The sequence below is a fragment of the Chaetura pelagica genome, unplaced genomic scaffold, assembly GCF_000747805.2.
Source record: "Chaetura pelagica isolate M959 unplaced genomic scaffold, ChaPel_1.0 scaffold422, whole genome shotgun sequence".
NCBI classification, from domain to species: Eukaryota; Metazoa; Chordata; class Aves; order Apodiformes; family Apodidae; genus Chaetura; species Chaetura pelagica.
In genome coordinates, this window is record NW_009952444.1 from 179,292 (window position 1) to 196,895 (window position 17,604).

Below are 17,604 nucleotides of genomic sequence, written 5' to 3' on the forward strand. Positions count from 1 at the left end.
AAGGGAGGGGGAGGGACATTTCCCAGCTTTAAGATGCTCAAGTAACATCTATGAGCTCTCTTTTGAGGAAGTTGCCTTTCTCTTCAGGAACCCAGGCAAGAAAGAAAACTATATGGCTCGTGGCTGTAAGGACCTAATGGCATGATGAGCATCCTCCAGGCCTGGAGTGCCCAACACACAACAAATAAAGTCACTGGCTGGGCCAGGGATTTCTATTGTTACTTTTAGTTACTGAGTTGGGTTTATTTCAAGCTTTTTCATAACTGGAAATATCCTCTGTCCCTAAGGACCAATGCAGCTGCCATTCCTGTCCCTCTGTAGGACCTCTCATCTGCAAACCACATTCACCAGCAGGAAATCCAATGCCTTCTCTTACCACAGCTTCACAAATCTAGTTGGGGTCACATGTTCCTTATTCTCTTCCCATCTCAAATCCAGGTATCTGCAAATAAGCAAAATATTTGGCCTTTATATGCCTTCATAAAATACAAGGACCTGGGAGATGATCAGTATTTTCTGGAAGAAACCACAAGGTCTGTGTTCTGCCCAACCATTCCAAGCAAGGTTCCATGATTTTCAAGAGCCAGAAGAGATCCATCAGGAGATGGGATCACAGGGGGTGTCCACATTGGATTTCACTGTATAACTGAATTAACTTGCTAACTGAGCCCCAAATTCAAAGGCACTACTAAGATGCAGGATGCTTTGCCCCCACGTGGGATTGTGCCACCACAGGAAGGGATAAACACATCCACCCATGCCAGACTGCCACAAGATGGATGTGCAGGAATCTGCCTAGGAGCAGAGTCTACCTGACTCAGGGCCAGGCTGAGCCAGGTACCTCACAAGTGTGCAAAACACTGGGAGGGCCCCTGAGGGCAAAGCAGGTTCCCAACAATGAACAAGAGATTGTGTCCTAGAGTCTTCAGATGGGCTGCATCAAAAGGGATGTGGCCAGCAGGTCAAGGGAGGGGATTCTCTCCTTCTACTCTGCTCTTGGGAGATGCCACCTGGAGAACTGGGTCCAGGTCTGGAGCCTCCAACACAAAAAGGAGATGGGGCTGTTGGAGAGAGTCCAGAGGAGGCCACAACAATGACCCAAGGGCTGGAGCAGCTCTGCTCTGGAGCCAGGCTGGGAGAGTTGGGGTGTTGAGCCTGGAGAACAGAAGGTTCCGGGAGACCTTAGAGCAGCTTCCAGTGCCTGAAGGGGCTCCAGGAAAGTTGGGGAGGGACTTGGGATAAGGGCAGGGAGGGAGAGGACAAGGGGAAATGGATTAAAACTGGAAGAGGGGAGATTTAGGTGAGGCATGAAGAAGAAATTCTTCAGTGTGAGGGTGATGAGACACTGGAACAGGTTGCCCAGGGAAGCTGTGGCTGCCCCATCCCTGGCAGTGTTGAAGGGCAGGTTGGATGGGGCTTGGGGCAACCTGGGCTGGGGGGAGGTGTCCCTGCCCATGCAGGGGGGTTGGATGATCTTTAAGGTCCCATCCAACCCAAACCATTCTATGATTCTATGACAAATTCACCCTTCCAAGAGAACCATGCACAAGCTGGGAGAACACAGGAGCTGAGAAGGACCAAAGGCCTTAATTTATCCTCCTGTTCAGCTGGTTTTAGAAATTTTGCAATAGGAACGTGGCACTTCAGGCTTACCCAGCCAGGCAGACACTGTCCTGGTAGGTCTGTGCAGAGACATGCTCTTTTGGTTACCTTTCTCTTTGCTCAGGTGGCTCCAGCTCTGCCAGATGCAAAGGCAGAGGCAACCAGCTCTGTTGCTGGATCTGTTCATGGTGCCACCAAGCTGATGGTTTCAACCAGCAGAACCCTGATTAGAGCATCACCCCAAGGGCAGCTTCTCACCTTCGAACTTTCCCAGGTGAGCCAGAAAAATGTATCATCACTGTGTTGCTCCTGAAAAACAGAACCAAGGCAAGGTCAGGCACAGGGGAAGGATGCCACTTCTTTAGTAGACATGCTCAGTAAGGACCAATGCTTGGGTGCTGAGGGCCTTGACATCTGCCCTGGTAGCACCTGCCACAGGTGAGGACCCAAACAGCCAGGAGGCTGGAGGGCAACAGGACACCCTGTGGGTGGAACTGGGGCTGCAGCACAGGCAGCAGAGTAACACAGTCAGCAAGACTGGGCTGAGATTAATTTTTTTCTTGCAAGACCAGCAGTTTGGTGGAAAGATGTTCAGTAGAAACTCCATTGCAGCAAGAAAGAAGTGAAAAAGTTGGGTGCAATTTGACTTGCTCTGAGTTATACCAAGGATTAATCTGGCCTGTTACACTAGGATTTAGAAATTCTACCCTTTCTCTGTCATTCTGGATGTATGAAAACACAAAAATCTGTAATTTAAGGGAACACAGAGCTAGAGCTACCTAAACCCATATCTTTTCAGTAAATTTAGCTGATTTATAGCAATTTTGTATGTAAAATATAGATTTATAGCAAATTTATGCTGGCTGGTAAAGAATTTTCCAGTTGATACATTACAGAGCTTAAAAGCAATTTTAAATTCTACTGTCTAAGAAGAAATATTACACCTTGTGAATCAATTTACAGACCAAGGATAAAATAACATATTAAAAAATACGAAGAGAAAGTCCTTAATATGATGAATTGAAGTTTTGTTTCAACAGAAAATAAAGAATTATTACAGTTAATTTTTGTTGTCTTTCATTAGCCAACAATTATGCTGTAATGTGTCCATTTAAAAAGCCAGCACAGCGGTGTTCCATAGGGGTCAGGACTGGGCCCAGTCTTTTTCAACATCTTCATCCATGACCTGGATGAGGGGATGGAGGGTGTGCTCAGCTAGTTTGCTGATGACACCAAGCTGAGAGGATTGGCTGATCCAACTGAAGGTTGTGCAGTGAGATTTGGACAGACTGGAGAGCTGGATAAAGAGGAACCTCATGAGGTTCAATAGGAATAAGTGTAGAGTTCTGCACCTGGGGAGAAAAAACACCATGCACCAGTATAGATCAGGGGTTGACCTGCTAGAAAGCAGCCCCATGCAGAAGGACCTTGGGGTCCTGGTGGACAAGAAGTTATCCATGGGACAGCAAGGTCCCCTCATGGCCAAGAGAGCCAATAGTGTCTTGGGATGCATTAAGACCAGTGTGTCCAGCAGGGCCAGGGAGGGTCTCCTGCCCCTCTACTCTGCCCTAGTGAGACCACATCTGGAGTGTTGTGTCCAGTTCTGGGCTCCCCAGTTCCACAGGGACAGGGATTTACTGAAGAGAGTCCAACAGAGGCTACAAGGATGATGAAGGGACTGGAACACCTGCCTGATGAGGAAAGGCTGAGACACCTGGGGCTGTGTAGTCTGGAGAAGAGAATACTAAGAGGGGACCTGCTTAATGTCTATAAATACCTGCAGGGTGGGTGTCAAGAATGGGCCAGTGTCTGTTCAGTGGTGCCTGTGACAGGATGAGGGGAAACTGCATCAAGTGACAACACAGGAAGTTCCACCTCAACATGAGGAAGAACTTCTTTGCTGTGAGGGTGACAGAGCCCTGGGACAGGCTGCCCAGAGAGGTGGTGGAGTCTCCTTCTCTGGAGACTTTCAAGCCCCACCTGGACACGTTCCTGTGTGACCTGCCCTGGGTCTTCCTGCTGCAGCAGGGGGGTTGGATTTGATGATCGTCAGAGTGGTTCTATGATTCTATGACCTAAAGAGACAACCTCTTTGCCAACAGCTCACCTGACACACAGCTCAGCAGCGTTTTGACAAGCGACGACCTCCTTTGCCAAGCACAGAAGAGCCTTCAAGGAGAGGTTGTTGTTGCTCAGGCTGTGGGCACAAAGAAGAACACAAAGCTCAGCTGCTGGACCTGACGACACGCTCGTGCCACATAAATGCCCTCTGCCCTGCACCCCAGCACCCTGAAGCACCCATTCTGTCATTCTTTTAGTCAGTGGGTTTCTCAAAAACTTGAGAATTTTGCATTTAGGACCAAAAAAAGCATTATCAGATTGAAGCTCTTCTCTGCAGGCTGTAGCTCCCATGCATTTAGTACCAGAGACACCTTCCCTGTGTGCAGCTGGTTTTGGGGCACAGAGTGAAGGTGCTTTATACCTTTTACACGACCAGCAGTTACACACCTTAAACAACCCAAGTATGGCCTAAGCAAGCAGTGTGGTCTAACCCCCCACATTTCAAACATCCCCAAAGACACAACACCAGCACCTCTGAGGATTTATGCTTTCATTGCTCATGTTTTCTGTTTCATTACATGCTGAACCCCATGAAATAAGAAACATAAGGTTTTACAAACCCTCTGCTTCTTCTTAGGGCCACGGAGCACAATTCCTGTGAGCCTCAAAGGAATCCCAGACTGGTTTGGGTTGGAAGGGACTTCAAAGATCATCCAGTTCCACCCCCCTGCATGGGCAGGGACACCTCCCACCAGCCCAGGTTGCTCCAAGCCCCATCCAACCTGCCCTTCAACACTGCCAGGGATGGGGCAGCCACAGCTTTCCTGGGCAGCCTGGGCCAGGCTCTCACCACTGTAGGTGGAACAGAGATGGGTGAAGGAATGAGGCTCACAAAAGCTTCTGGCTTCCTCCTTTTTCCACATGTTAAGCTTCTTCACTGGGGACATCCTGGCATTCCCCACAAGCTGTATCCAGTGTGCCCAGGGAAGCAGAGGAGCAGGTACCTTCCCCCTTTCCTCCCACTTTCCAACAAGCTTTTCAACACTTCTAATCATACTACAAAGCTAGTAATTAATTCCAGGATGTGGTCCAGCAATAAGTGCAGGTATTTTGGGGTTAAACTGCTCACTGTGCCCAAGGGTATGTGAAAGACCTTTAAAAGCAGAGTCACTCCCTTCTGACTGGGCTGGGCAGGCAGTGCTGTGGCTTTGCCTGCAGCACAGCTTTGGGGCTGCCCCTCTCCTGTAATGCAAAATACAATGAGACTCCAAAAGCAGCCCTGCTCTGCCTATTGCTGTTCCAGCTGCCCTTGTGAGGGCTCCACAGGCTTTACACCCCTTCACAAATCAGGCTGCTTCTCTTCACCTGAAAAGATACATATCTATTTGGGGAGTTTTCCTGGCAGTCAGTCCCTCTCATTCAGCACTGTGCTGTTCTAGGAGTGTCAGAAGGAGGAGTACAGGAGCAGAGGACTAACAAAAAAGCTGGGAAGACATGGATGGAGCCACCTTCTCTTGTGCAGAGGTGAGGCATCTCAATCTGAGCCTGACCAAGGGGAGAAGAGACTTGAGGAGGCAGAAGAGGAAAAAAGTCATGCCAGGCACCAAGTTGAGCACATGCATTGTGATACCTGGAGAGGTGTCAGTGGTGCTGGGATTCCCTTGGCTTTATTTTAAAACACTTGGGTAAGAACTGTGAGGCTGAGTGTCCCTCAGACTGAGCCAGGCCTCCAGCACAGCCCTGCCTGCTCTGCAATGTCTGTGCCCCGGCTTCATGCCCCACATGTTCTCCACTGACATGTTGAAGAGTGAGTGTGACCCATTAAAGAGACACCCAGGATTTAAACTCTCTCTGATGCTATGCTTGGCTTTATAACGGGCACTATTTTCCATAGGTTTAAACCATTTTTACTCACTCGATTTTCTTCAGGTTCTCCATTCTGGAAAACAGGTCCATCACCCTCTTCACCTCTGGAATCCGTATCCAATTGTCCTGCAAGCTGCACACAGATTCACTCCCATTAGTGCCCCAGGGAACAAGCAGCTGATTTGAAGGTCATCACCACATCACACTCACTTTATCTCCTCAAGCTGGAGACACTGTGATGAAGCCTGGACCAACTTAGTCATCCCCTCTGCTGTGATGCGCCCACCAGTCAACCTGGACAAAGAGAACCAGCAGAGGAAGGACTCACACCTGGGCAGTGAGACAAAGCCTGTCTCAAAGGTGGCCCCATGCCAAGCCCCCAGCACAGAGAGGACCTAGCATGACTCTGCCACCTGCAACCAACTTCACACTCTTTTTCCACCAGGGCAACGTGGCACTCGGTACCAGCACAGAAGAGCCACCCGTTCCCATGCCCAGCACTGAACAGCCCTGCACAGCAAGCAGGTGTCATTAAAGTGCCAGAGAGAAGAGGACAGACAGAAAGAGAGAAGGCTCTGACCTTCCAAATACTTACTCTAGTTTCTTCAGGCTCCCCATTCCTTGTACACTCTTTGAAAGAGCAGCAGCAAAGTCATTGTCACATCTCCTGCAGCGAAAGCTAAAACATGGAGAAGAGGGAATAAATGTGAACACAACAAAACCCAAAGCAGGTCTGGCCACAGGGAGGTGGCCAAAACACAATTTTAAAAAAAAACATTGAATTTCTTTGCTAATAGCCATTGTATCATGTTCTTTTTTGCAGCATCTTTATCTTCTCACACATCTGTTTAAAGAAACTCCTAACATTAAACTTGCCCATCAACTGGAAATACCTCAAGGGATGGCTCCTGCCTTTTGGTTTAGTGACACCGTGTGTAAGTGTTGCCACAGATGAAGAGTCAGCCCTTGTTGCCTGTCCCACCAGAGCCAGGACCTTGGAGACAAGGGAGGTCACACAAGGGCAAACCAGGGTTTTGCCCTTGAGGGTGGTGAGAGCCTGGGCCAGGTTGCCCAGGGAAGCTGTGGCTGCCCCATCCCTCGCAGTGTTGAAGGGCAGGTTGGATGGGGCTTGGAGCAGCCTGGGCTGCTGGGAGGTGTCCCTGCCCATGGGTTTGGAACTAGATGATCTTTAAGGTCCCTTCCCAACCAAACAACTCTAGAATTCTAGGAAATTCATGATTTAATCAATTTCTTCAGTATGAAAGTTATGCTGTTCAGATCAGAATTTCTCACAACTTCCTTCTCTCCCTTCTCAAGGGAACACCAGCCTTGCCCTTCCAAGCCCTCAGCCCTCCCCTCTACCCACCAGCTCAGAGCACTCCACGTGTTTACCTCAAGTGCTCCACATTTTTACAGCCAGCCAGAACCTCCAAACAGTCTAAGTCCACGAGGCATCCTGCAAAATCCAAACGAGTCAAATTCTGGCCTGAGTTTATGACGAACACCAAAGCTGACATGTCCAGAGGTGTCACTCTGAAGTTTTTAAACTCATACTTGAAGTTCAGAAGGCTCCCAATGTGCTTGGCTACTTTGAGGTCTTGCATTTCAAACATGCAGTGGCAGAGCTCAATGACCTTAGGCCCTGTCAGATGAGTGGCTGCCAGTTTGGTGAGGGATTGCAGGACTGTGTCCTGCTTACTCTGCACCCAAGCCTCATCTCGTTCAGCAAGCAGCATGAGAAATGTCCTACACTCTTTTGATGCCAAGCCTGAGAGGAAGATGTGAAAACTCTCCATCAACTCGGTCTTTGCCTCATTCTTTAAAGTCCACTTGGACTTTAAGAAGAACTTCTTCTTCAGGTATTTCCTGTCCACCCTCTGACTTACCATGAGACCCAGTGCTGCAAAAAACTCCTGCAAGCTTAAGTGCACAAAGGCAAAGCCAACCTCTGGGCAAGTGCCACTCGTCTTCACCTCAAAGACAGTCAGCAGTCCATGCAAGGAAGCAAATTCCTTCACGTGCTCTGGAACATCACCAACATAAAATATAAGCTTCTTCTCTTCCAGGCCTTTCAGTGCAAGATCACACAGACCCAAGATGGCCTTCTTGTTACAATTCAGCTGAGTCACCTCATCACCTGCAACCTCTCCCTGCTGTTTGTTTATGAAAATGAGAAGCATCTTGATATAAAACTGTGTCATAGTCTGAGGAAGCTCCACACTCATCTGATGTTTAAAGAGCAAATACTCCAAACAGACACACACAACATAACAGAGAGCAGGGATCAGGCACATGCTGAGGAGCTTGGTGTTGTTCTTCAGGTGGGCAATGGCTTGTTCTTTGAAGGAACTCTGATGAAAATAGTGGTTGACATATTCCTCAACCTTTTCATGGTCAAACCCCCAGATTTCTGCCAGCAGATCTACTGTGTTTAGTAAGTCAGGAAGTTTCTTGGACCTGCTGGTGACCAACACTGTGCAACCAGAGAGCAGCTTCCCATGGCAAAGGTCTGCAAAGAGCTGAGGGATGGACATACGGGAGGTAGGAGTTTGGCATCCCTGAGAAGACGATGACACGTCCATGTCAGCTGTAAACTCGTCCAGTCCATCAAAGATGATCAGTGTTCGCTGGGCATTTTCCAGGAGGTGCTGGAACACTACATCAGGGTCGTCTTCTGGCTGAAGAAACAGGTCAAACAAAAGCTCCTTCAGAGTCAATTTTCTTCTTAATAAATTCAGCTGCCGAAACTCAAATAGGAAAGTGAAGAGAAACTGAGGCAAGACACCTTCTGCCCAATTCTGGCAAATCCTGTGCATCAGCCTAGTCTTGCCTGTTCCTGGTTTGCCACACAAAAAGATCACCCTGGTTCTGTCTGATGGCTCCACACCCCAGAACAGGTCAGACACATTCATGGCTGGGCCTGCACATTCCTCAGGCTCAGAAGCACCTGCCGCGTCCTCGCGGGGCTTCTCTGCCTTCTCTCTCAAGCGGGAGGGTTTGCTCTGTTGAATGACAAGGCTGACAAAGGCTTGGTTGAAAGCCAGTGGCAGGGTTTGTGCTCCAGCTGTCCTGCTGCTTCCATACCTCTGGTGGATAGAATCAATGAGGAGACGCTGGTATTTTCCAGCTGGATCTGACAGAGAAGAAAACAGAGTGAGTATGAGAGTGGAGAAGTCTGTCCTGAACCATGACAGACCCAAGATGCTCCCTCAGAGAGGAAGTGGCCTGATCAGAGGTTGCTCCATTGGGGGTAGGTGAGGAAGACAAATTTTGAACAGATGAAAATAAGCCATAATTTTTTCTATTTTTGCACAGGGGATGAAGAAAAACATCAGAAGAAGCTGCATCAGGGGAGGTCTAGGTTGGATATCAGAAAAGGTTTTTCCCCCAGAGGGTGGCTGAGCACTGGAACCAGCTCCCCAGGGCAGTGGTCACAGCACCAGGCCTGCCTGAGTCATGATGCTCTCAGGCCCATGGGGTGATTCTTGGGGTGCCCTACACGGGGACAGGAGTTGGACTCCATGATCCTGATGGGTGCCTTCCAACCCAGCATGTTCTATGATTCTGTGATTCAGGAAAAAGGTGAAACAGCTTTATATAATAAGTAAACCTCATTATCTCTTTAAGGTAATACATGGGTATTGATGTATTACCCCACCACCTGAGGTATTACCCCCACAATTCACCCATGCTGGCCTTGTGCCACCCTTGCTCAGCTCTGCTCCTCAGAACACACCCATCCTTTGCTTTGAGAACCTGAGATCCCTGAGGGTATCAGCAACTCTTTGTTGCAGACAGAACAGTGGTGATCACCAAAGGCACTCAGGACCTTTCGAAAAACCTTGTCCTCACTGGTGTTGTGTGAATGGATAAGATTTGGTCTCCTCAAGAACTTTCCTGTAGGAAAACATTCAGTCACAAGGTGGCTCAAGCCCACCTGAGCTGCCAGCTTTGCCAGGCTCCCTGGGTCCCCACCGGGCAGTGCTGGACTATAGGGATTGCAAGGCTAAAAGCAGAGGAAGAGAAGGGTAAAGAGGGGTAAATGATGCAGGAAAGGACACAGGCACTGGTGTTATACAGCCCATGGATCTGCTCAGGCTACCCAGCCTTTTCTGGAATTGCTCTGGCTCAACTTTGTCATCTCTCAACTGTTCAGCTTCTTTTCTTCAGAGTGAGCTGAAATTATACAAGTTTTTAAAGTACTAGAGAAACTGTGGAGCCTTTAGCGGGTTTTAAACGGTGATTATGTCTGCTGATTTGGTTAAAAAAAAGCAAATGAATACAGGAATGACCTAAACTTAATGTTTTACCAGCATATCACACTTGAATGGAGCCCTCAGCCTATCCCATCTGCATCCGTATCTCTGAAATGGAACCGGATGCTTTGTAGCATTTGCCAGGTCCCACTGCCTGTGTATTTTATACCCTGTTGCAGCTGCTAAACACAGGTTTCCCTCAATGCAACAGATTGATTTGGGTGTTCCTGCAGAAAAGTTAAACAGGTCCTTCCTCAGAGGAAGCCCACCATGGAGCATACCCAGCCACTGCTGCTTGGCTTCCCTCTCATCCATGGAGCTGCTGCTGTGACGGCGACGCTGGGCAAGGCCTGGGAAGTGAAAAGGCAGAAACATGTCAAGAGAGGTTCTTGTCACTGTTTGACTCAGGTCTGACAACAATGCTCTCAATCCCCTCCCCCTCCCACCCAGGTAGGGAAGGAGAGAAAGAAAAAGAGAGAGACTTGGCTGGATTGAAAACTAAACTACTCAGCTTGAATTAATCACTAATGATATAAGAAAATAGATACAATTATATACAAATATGCTCAGATATGTGCAGAAGCCTCTTGCCTCCCCTCACCCCCAGCAACTCCCACAGCATCTCCTGAGCTGGGAACAGTCCCAGAAAATCCTGGAGCTGCTGGAGAAAGCAGAGAGTGATGAGGATCAGGAGAGCTGGAGCCTGGGGATCCCTGGTGAGGGATGGACGGAGTCCTGCCTGGATGCCGACCATGGGTGGAGGAGAAGGGAAGAAGAAGCAGGAAGGGAGTTGTCTTGTGTGCTCTCTGTCTTTCTTCTGAGCTTATGTAGCTCTATGGAATGGAATCTCTCTGGCCAGTTTTGCTTTCTGTCTAACTCAGCCTCCTACGGGGGGGTCACAGATCTCCCCGTAGTGTCTGAGCCGGCAGAGTAAAGATGTGAACTTGAAGACCCAGCAGTTGCAAAAACATTCTATTCTTATCAGCCTTAGGTAGAACACACTGTGACTAGTTAAAAGAAAGCTTGATGAAGGGGAAAAAAAAAAAAAAATCAGTAAAAGGAAAACTGTCTTCATCCTGGCTCAAACCAGGACAGTCCTGGAATGGCAGCTTAATAAAGCTGGGCAAGGCTGTCCAGCAAAGCATCTGGGGAGCTGAAGAGACAAAATTGGAGGGACAAAACTATTTGAAGATGCAGGCTGAGTTTACAGAACTGCTTTTGCAAATGTTGAAGTAAAAGCAGAGGTGCATCTAGCTGTGGAGAGACAACGTGGCCTGGTCCTCACGAGGCCAACCCATCCTCTTGGCCTCCAAATATGCCACAGCTGTCAGAAGTGACCAAGGGGGCTGGGCTGGTTTAAAGATCTTCCGTAATGGAGCTCCCTGAACTTCTCCAGGCAATTCATTCCAACACTTCTGTTTGTTTATTTATACAGATTTTGCTAGTGGATAACATCAATCTTGCTGCCAGGGTGTGATCTGCTACTTCCCTGTTCTACCAACTTGAGTGTTTTTGCGGAGAAACCAAGCAGGTCCTCCCTCTTCCCCAGGAAACACAATCAACCACTAGGATTCAATATTTCTCTAATATTGGAGCACGACTTTGTGCTTCACAGAGCTGTTCATACCCAAATGTTACCATTCTCAGCCAGTAACAGCTGGGACATCAGAAATATGGAGGCAGAAGCTGCTGGTGGAAGCCTGACTTTGAAAATCTTTGCAGGAAACAATATTAATTTTAAAAGACAAGTTTTGCAAGGCACATGTTGGGTTTAGCAAATGATGCTCAGATCCTTTTGCTCAACCCCCTCATTTGCTTAGAAACACAGTAGTGCCAGAACCTCAGCAAAAAACCATCACCACAGCCCACCCTAGGAAATGACCCTGGTGGCAGCACAGCTGCTGGAAGGCAAAAAAAAAAAAAGAAGACATCTGTGCAACTATGGATTCAGAGGAGCATACAGAAGCAGACAGAGCATTAGGGACAGTCTCATCAAAGACTTACACCACAAACACTGCAAAGTTACACAGGACACGAAGGAAGTGGCTCTGAGCTTATGAAAGAAGCCTGGCAGATTTGCAAAAGCTAAATGAGGCAGCAGCACCACAAATTCTACTACACACTGTAGCAAAACCCACAGCCCAAGTTTTATCACCAATTCCTCTCCACTCCTCCTCAGGATTTAAGTCCACTCAAAGCAGGATAAGCCCGTGTGATGGACCTGAAAGAAAGCAGCAGCAGGAAATATAAATGACATGACATATTTCAGCTCCACAGAAAGATTCCTTAAGAGGAAAGCCAGCATCCAGGTCAGCCTCCAGGAGCTCAGCTGTCCAGGGAGCACTGGCTGAAGGAGTTACATAGACTGCTGGGAAGAGCTGCATTGTCCAAGACTGACCACAACCACCTCACTGGTGAGTCTTCTTGTAGGATGGGTGATGCATCTGTCTTGCTTGGAACACAGGAACTGTTCTGCTATCCTGGGGAACAGGGCAGGGAACAGCTATTTCTGGGGGAAACACAGCCCACAGATTCCCAGGGCTGTGTGTTTTCAAATTTCTATTCCACCAGCAACTGGCAAGACCACCAGCCAACTGGCAGGGCCAGCAGCAGCACCCTGTCTGCAGAACAGACTGGTCACTTTTGTTTTCAAGATCTGAAAACTGCACATGACCCAGGAGATGCAGCACTTGGAGAGCTGGGACTCAGAAAGAGCTGCTGAATGAAAAGCAGAGGCATGAGTGTCTCTGTGACCACAGCATTAGCTGGAGATGCAAAGGGTAGCTTGGGAGCTACCAGCACTGTAAGACAGCTCTGCAGGGACCTTCTGTTGCTGGGTGAATCTCAGCCAAATGTATTTGGCAGGAAAAACAAATGAAGAACAGCTTTCTTTTTCCCCAATGGACAAATTCCAGCACTGATCCAGCCCCTGCCACCAACATCAAGCACCTCTGCAGGACACTGGGCCTGCACTTTGCTATCTCCACTGCCAGGCTCAGCCTGCAGAACACAAGACTTCATTTCTTGCTGCTCCATTTTCCCCCAGCACAGCTTTCAGGAGAACACAGCAAACTGGCTGCAGCTTTCTGTGACAACCTGGGCTCCTTTTGCTGCTGCCTCCACTGTTCAGACTCTCACCAAGCCCAGCAACAGAACCAGATTCTTTTTCTGGTTCTGCTGTGACACTTCACATGGGGAGGACCTGGGCTAGCGATTCATCTTCTGCAAACTGAGTATCTGGTGACTGGAGAAGGCACCTCGGAGTTCAGCAGCTTCCACTTATCCAGCAGGTTTTACATGAGGGCCCAGGGACACTGCTCAGTGGTGGCACAACCTTCAGTATTTTCACATTGCACCCAAGGCTTCTGATGGGCCATTCAGGTGACAGATGTCATTGCAAAGTGCCAGAGGAAGAGGAGGGATCCTGAAAACAAAACCCTCATTTCATGATTCATTATTTCATTCTAGGAAGAAATTCTTTGGTGTGAGTGTGGTGAGAGCCTGGCCCAGGTTCCCCAGGGAAGCTGCGGCTGCCCCATCCCTGGCAGTGTTGAAGGGCAGGTTGGATGGGGCTTGGAGCAACCTGGAATGGTGGGAGGTGTCCCTGCCCATGCAGGGGGTTGGATCTGGATGATCTTTAAGGTCCCTTCCAACCCAAACCAGTCTGGGATTCTATGATCTGCACTGAATAGGAAGGTCTCAGTCCCAAAGTCACCCATGAAGAAAGCCCTAAAGCTACTACTACCATCTTTTTAAGCTCAATTTTTGACTCCTCTGTAATGGTTTCTGCTGGATCAACTCCCAAATTGTCTGTCTGCTTTTTCTTTCAAACCAACTTCCTGCACCTACCACTGAGCCAGCCAAAGCAACAGAGCAAAAAGCGGGGATTTTGCAGAGTGGGTGGGAGATTCCCTTGGCTAGAGGAACTAAAATGAGAGAGTTCCTGGACAGAGTCAGGGCCAACAGGGCTTTTCTGAAATTCAGTGAGAGAAAACAAAACAGGGGAAGTTCATTTGGAAAGCACCAGGAAGAGAAAAATCAAACCTGAGGCTGCAGTGGCTCCCCCAGTGCTGAGTGACCAACACACAGGACACTTTTATCCCTGCCCAGCCCATGGATAGAGAATATCAAGTCCAAGAGCACAGCCTGGCAGGGGCTGCTGCAGGCTTCCCTTTTGGCATAGGGGACCAGGCACTCATATCTGCGCATGCTTCTTGTTTCTGGCTTGAGTTACCTAAAGGAGCTGGACTGGAAATGAAATGCAGCTACTGCCAGTGTCCTCCTCCTGAAATCTGGGTACTGCTGCCCAAGGCAGTGGGCGAGCAGCTCACAACCCACACAGTGACACAAACCAAGGCTCAGTGTAAGGTCTGATGCAGCACAGCCACACTTCAGGCTACCCAGCTGATCCCTTCCTTTCAGCTGGCTCTAAAACACAGCTAACCTCTGCTTTCAAGGGAGGAGCAAAACAACTTTTCTCTGTGGTACAGACTCACCAAGGCTGGAAAAGATCTTTAAGATCAAATCCAGCCTGTGACCTGACATCACCACATCTCCAGACCATGGCACTAAGTGCCACCTCCAGCCTTTCCTTGACCCCCTCCAGGGATGGTGCCTCCACCACTTCCCTGGGCAGCCCATCCCAGTGTCTGATCACCCTCTCCATGAGGAAGTGCTTCCTGATACCCACCCTAAGCCTCCCCTGGAGCTTCAGGGCAGGCCCTCTTGTCCTGTCACTGGTTGCCTGGAAAAAGAGCCCAACCCCACCTGACCACAACCTCCCTTCGGGTGGTCAAAGAGAGTGAGAAGGTCCCCCTTGAGTCTCCTCTCCTCCAGGCTGAACAACCCCAGCTCCCTCAGCCTCTCCCTGTAAGACTTTCCCTCCAGTCCCTTCACCAGCCTTGTTGTCCCCTCTGGACCTGCCCCAGCAGCTCAAGATCCTTCACCACAGACAAACACACAAACTCCAAGCACATCTGGCTTCAGCAACACCACAAAAGGACAGCCCTGCTCTTCCCCAGTCCTGCAAGGGAGAGCTTCTGCCATGGAATCCTTTGCAGGGCCAGTTAGCAGCCCAGTCAAGGGCCTTTTCTGACTCACTGCTCGGCTCAGGCTGCCACAAAGCCCCAGGCAGCACAGCCAGGCACAGAAAACCCGCACGCAGCTTCTGAGGGACACTCTGCCGAGGCCAAACAGGCCCACGTGCCACCAGGACTCCCCTGTTCAAACCACTTCCAGTCTGAAAGAACCACTCTCCAAAATCAGATGGGAAACCTTTCTACTTTAACTCCTCTGTCACTTCTAGCATTTCCCAGCTGATGGTGCAGGCCAGGACTCCAGGATTTCCAGCTCTGCCGTCATCAGAAGCAACAACAAGGCTCCAGCTGGGCCCACGTGCTGTGCCAGGGCCTCACACAAAACCTGCTCAACAGCTCAGACATCCCAACTCCCGCCCCATGTGCCTTGTAAAGCAAAGTAAGCTTGAATGTCTCCAGGGATGGGGCCTCCACCACCTCTCTGGTCAACCTGTTCCAGGGCTTCATCACCCTCACTGGAAATAACTTCTTCCTAATGTCTAATCTCAATCTACCCTGCTCTAGTTCAAGGCCATTGCCCCTCATCCCATCCCTCCCTGCTCTTGTCCCAAGTCCCTCCCCAGCTTTCCTGCAGCCCCTCCAGGCACTGCAAGGTGCTCTAAGGTCTCCCTGGAGCCTCCTCCTCTCTGGGCTGAACATCCCCAGCTCTCTCAGCCTGTCTTCAATCTTTCCCCAACTGCAGTCTGTTCTGCCTATGACAGTAACTGGTGAGCGATCTCTCCCTGTTCCTATCTCAACCCACAGGCCCTTTGACGTATTTTCTCTCCCCGTCCCGCTGAGGAGGGGAGTGACAGAGCAGCTCTGGTGAGCAACTGGTGTCCAGCAGGGTCAACCCACCACGCTGACACTTCTAGGCCAAAAGTTGTGCTGCCAGGAAAAACAAACCAACGCAACACATTTCAGCAGTTTCAAAACCTTCCTTCAAGAAATCCAGAAGGGAAAACTTGGCAAAATAAACTTTGTCAACAAGAAATATGGACTGAAGCTGAATTTTCTGATTAAGAAAATCACTGCCATAGAGAAGCTCCCAAGCTACTATTGCATCACATCACTGTTCTCTCTCACAGCTCTTGTGACACTCACCACGCTCAGGAAGAGCAACCAGGGATCCCTGCACCACAACACACCTTTTTCCTTACATTTCAAATAGACTTAATTAATGTCTCAAGAACACTATTTATTTTTTTTCTCTAGGCCAAGTGACCTTGCCCTTAAGGAGACTTCCAATTCAGGAATCCAGATGATATGATCATGCACGTTCCCACTACATCCAAGGAACCCTCCATCCTCTTGCTGGAAGAGCCAAGTAAGCACCCACCAGCACCAGCGAGGTGTAGCACAGCTGGAGGAACAGCACACCTGAAAATGTGAACTTTTGCTGTTTGCTGGCAAGAACTGTGTCTGGAGGGACTGATCTTATTGCAGAGATGACAGTGACAGATGGACAGAGTGAATCAGAAGGGAAGTCATGATCAATCAAGTGGCTTGGTTCAGAAGGCTCGTAGCTGCCTGGACACCACAGAGAGAACTGTCTCCTCTCAAGTGAGGGCACTGGGGGGGTCACTGCCTGGACTGGTCTGCTGGCCATGGAGAGCCAAGGTGTTGGCTGTGTCTGAGGAGGGCCAGAAGAAGCTGGCCCCATCTCCATTACCTTCTCCTGCAAAACTGATGAGCAGTATCTCCAGATCCAGAGGGAGGTCGAACTCCATGCAGAGGTACTGCGTGAACTGCTTCCAGGTGGCAGGGCCAGCCTTCTCCAGCAGGTCGAGCAGCCTGGAGACCTTTTCTCGGTGGTCGGTGATGCCCTCCAGGCCATGCAGGGCCACCTCGGGGAGGAAGCGGCGGGAGGTGACGAGCAACCAGTCGGGATGGTGGAGGAGAAACTGCACCAGCTGCGGGCGGGTCCTGGCAATGGCCACGGTCAGGCTGAGATCCTCGTTCAGAGAGGGAGGCTGGAGGGACGAAACCAGAAAGGGCAGCAATGGGTGTGGAGCGAGAGCTGTTCACCCACACAGCCCTACTGTGGAGCAGCCAGCAGAGCCCTTGGTGACTTGATCTGCTGTCCCACCCCTGCTGTTGGACATAGCATCTCCTCTCTGCCCTGGCCCAGCTGTGACACGGGGGCCCCATGAGGGACAGGAGCCAGCAGCAGGACCCAGCCTCTCTGGCACCAGCCCAGGAGAAGCTCTGTTGACATCTGGAATGCTGCAGTGCCCATCTGCCCAACATAACACCTCAGGCACCTCTCACAGGCAGGAGGACCTCCGGGGAAGCGCAGGACTCTCAGAGCAAGACGTTGCCCTCCACAAAGGGCTCAGCCAACTGTCCTGGCTGCTCATTTGGTGGATATGGACAACTTCTTTCTGCTTTCTTTCGCCCTCCACTTCCACTTCCTTCCCACAATAAAGCCACATATACATGGTCTCCTACCTGCATTGTGGTGTGCTCAGCCTGTCCCAGTCGTCAAAGGCAAAGGTGGCTCCTGCTCCATGTCCTCACGGTGACCTGCACTGCTCGGGGCAGCATTTCAGCACACAGGGACACCCCAGAGCACCCTGCACGCCCACAGGCAGTTGCCTCACTGGGTGCAGATGCCTAGAGACAGTAACAACAGACATGAGTATGTAGATATGCAAGGGTATGGGCAATTGACACAGCTCTCACATCTAGAAGCTCTGCCTTTGATCCTGGGGTCAGCAACCTCAACTCAAACCAGCAGAGCC

At 49.8% G+C, this 17,604-nt stretch overlaps 1 protein-coding gene across 1 annotated transcript in view; it reads right to left on the bottom strand.

Moving 5' to 3' along the window:
• The window catches only part of NLRC5 (NLR family, CARD domain containing 5), a 46,615-nt gene extending 29,298 nt beyond the window's left edge, over nucleotides 1–17,317 (bottom strand). Inside the window, exons 1-11 of the mRNA XM_010008511.1 lie at nucleotides 17,312–17,317; nucleotides 16,533–16,833; nucleotides 13,949–14,019; nucleotides 10,067–10,124; nucleotides 6,922–8,662; nucleotides 6,125–6,208; nucleotides 5,740–5,823; nucleotides 5,579–5,662; nucleotides 3,710–3,799; nucleotides 1,861–1,911; nucleotides 377–442 (exon numbers count right to left, since the gene is read on the bottom strand). Of these exons, the coding sequence (XP_010006813.1) occupies nucleotides 377–442; nucleotides 1,861–1,911; nucleotides 3,710–3,799; nucleotides 5,579–5,662; nucleotides 5,740–5,823; nucleotides 6,125–6,208; nucleotides 6,922–8,662; nucleotides 10,067–10,124; nucleotides 13,949–14,019; nucleotides 16,533–16,833; nucleotides 17,312–17,317 (2,636 nt within the window). The remainder of the gene's footprint in view (nucleotides 1–376; nucleotides 443–1,860; nucleotides 1,912–3,709; nucleotides 3,800–5,578; nucleotides 5,663–5,739; nucleotides 5,824–6,124; nucleotides 6,209–6,921; nucleotides 8,663–10,066; nucleotides 10,125–13,948; nucleotides 14,020–16,532; nucleotides 16,834–17,311) is intronic.
• Between the last annotated feature and the right edge of the window lie 287 nt (nucleotides 17,318–17,604).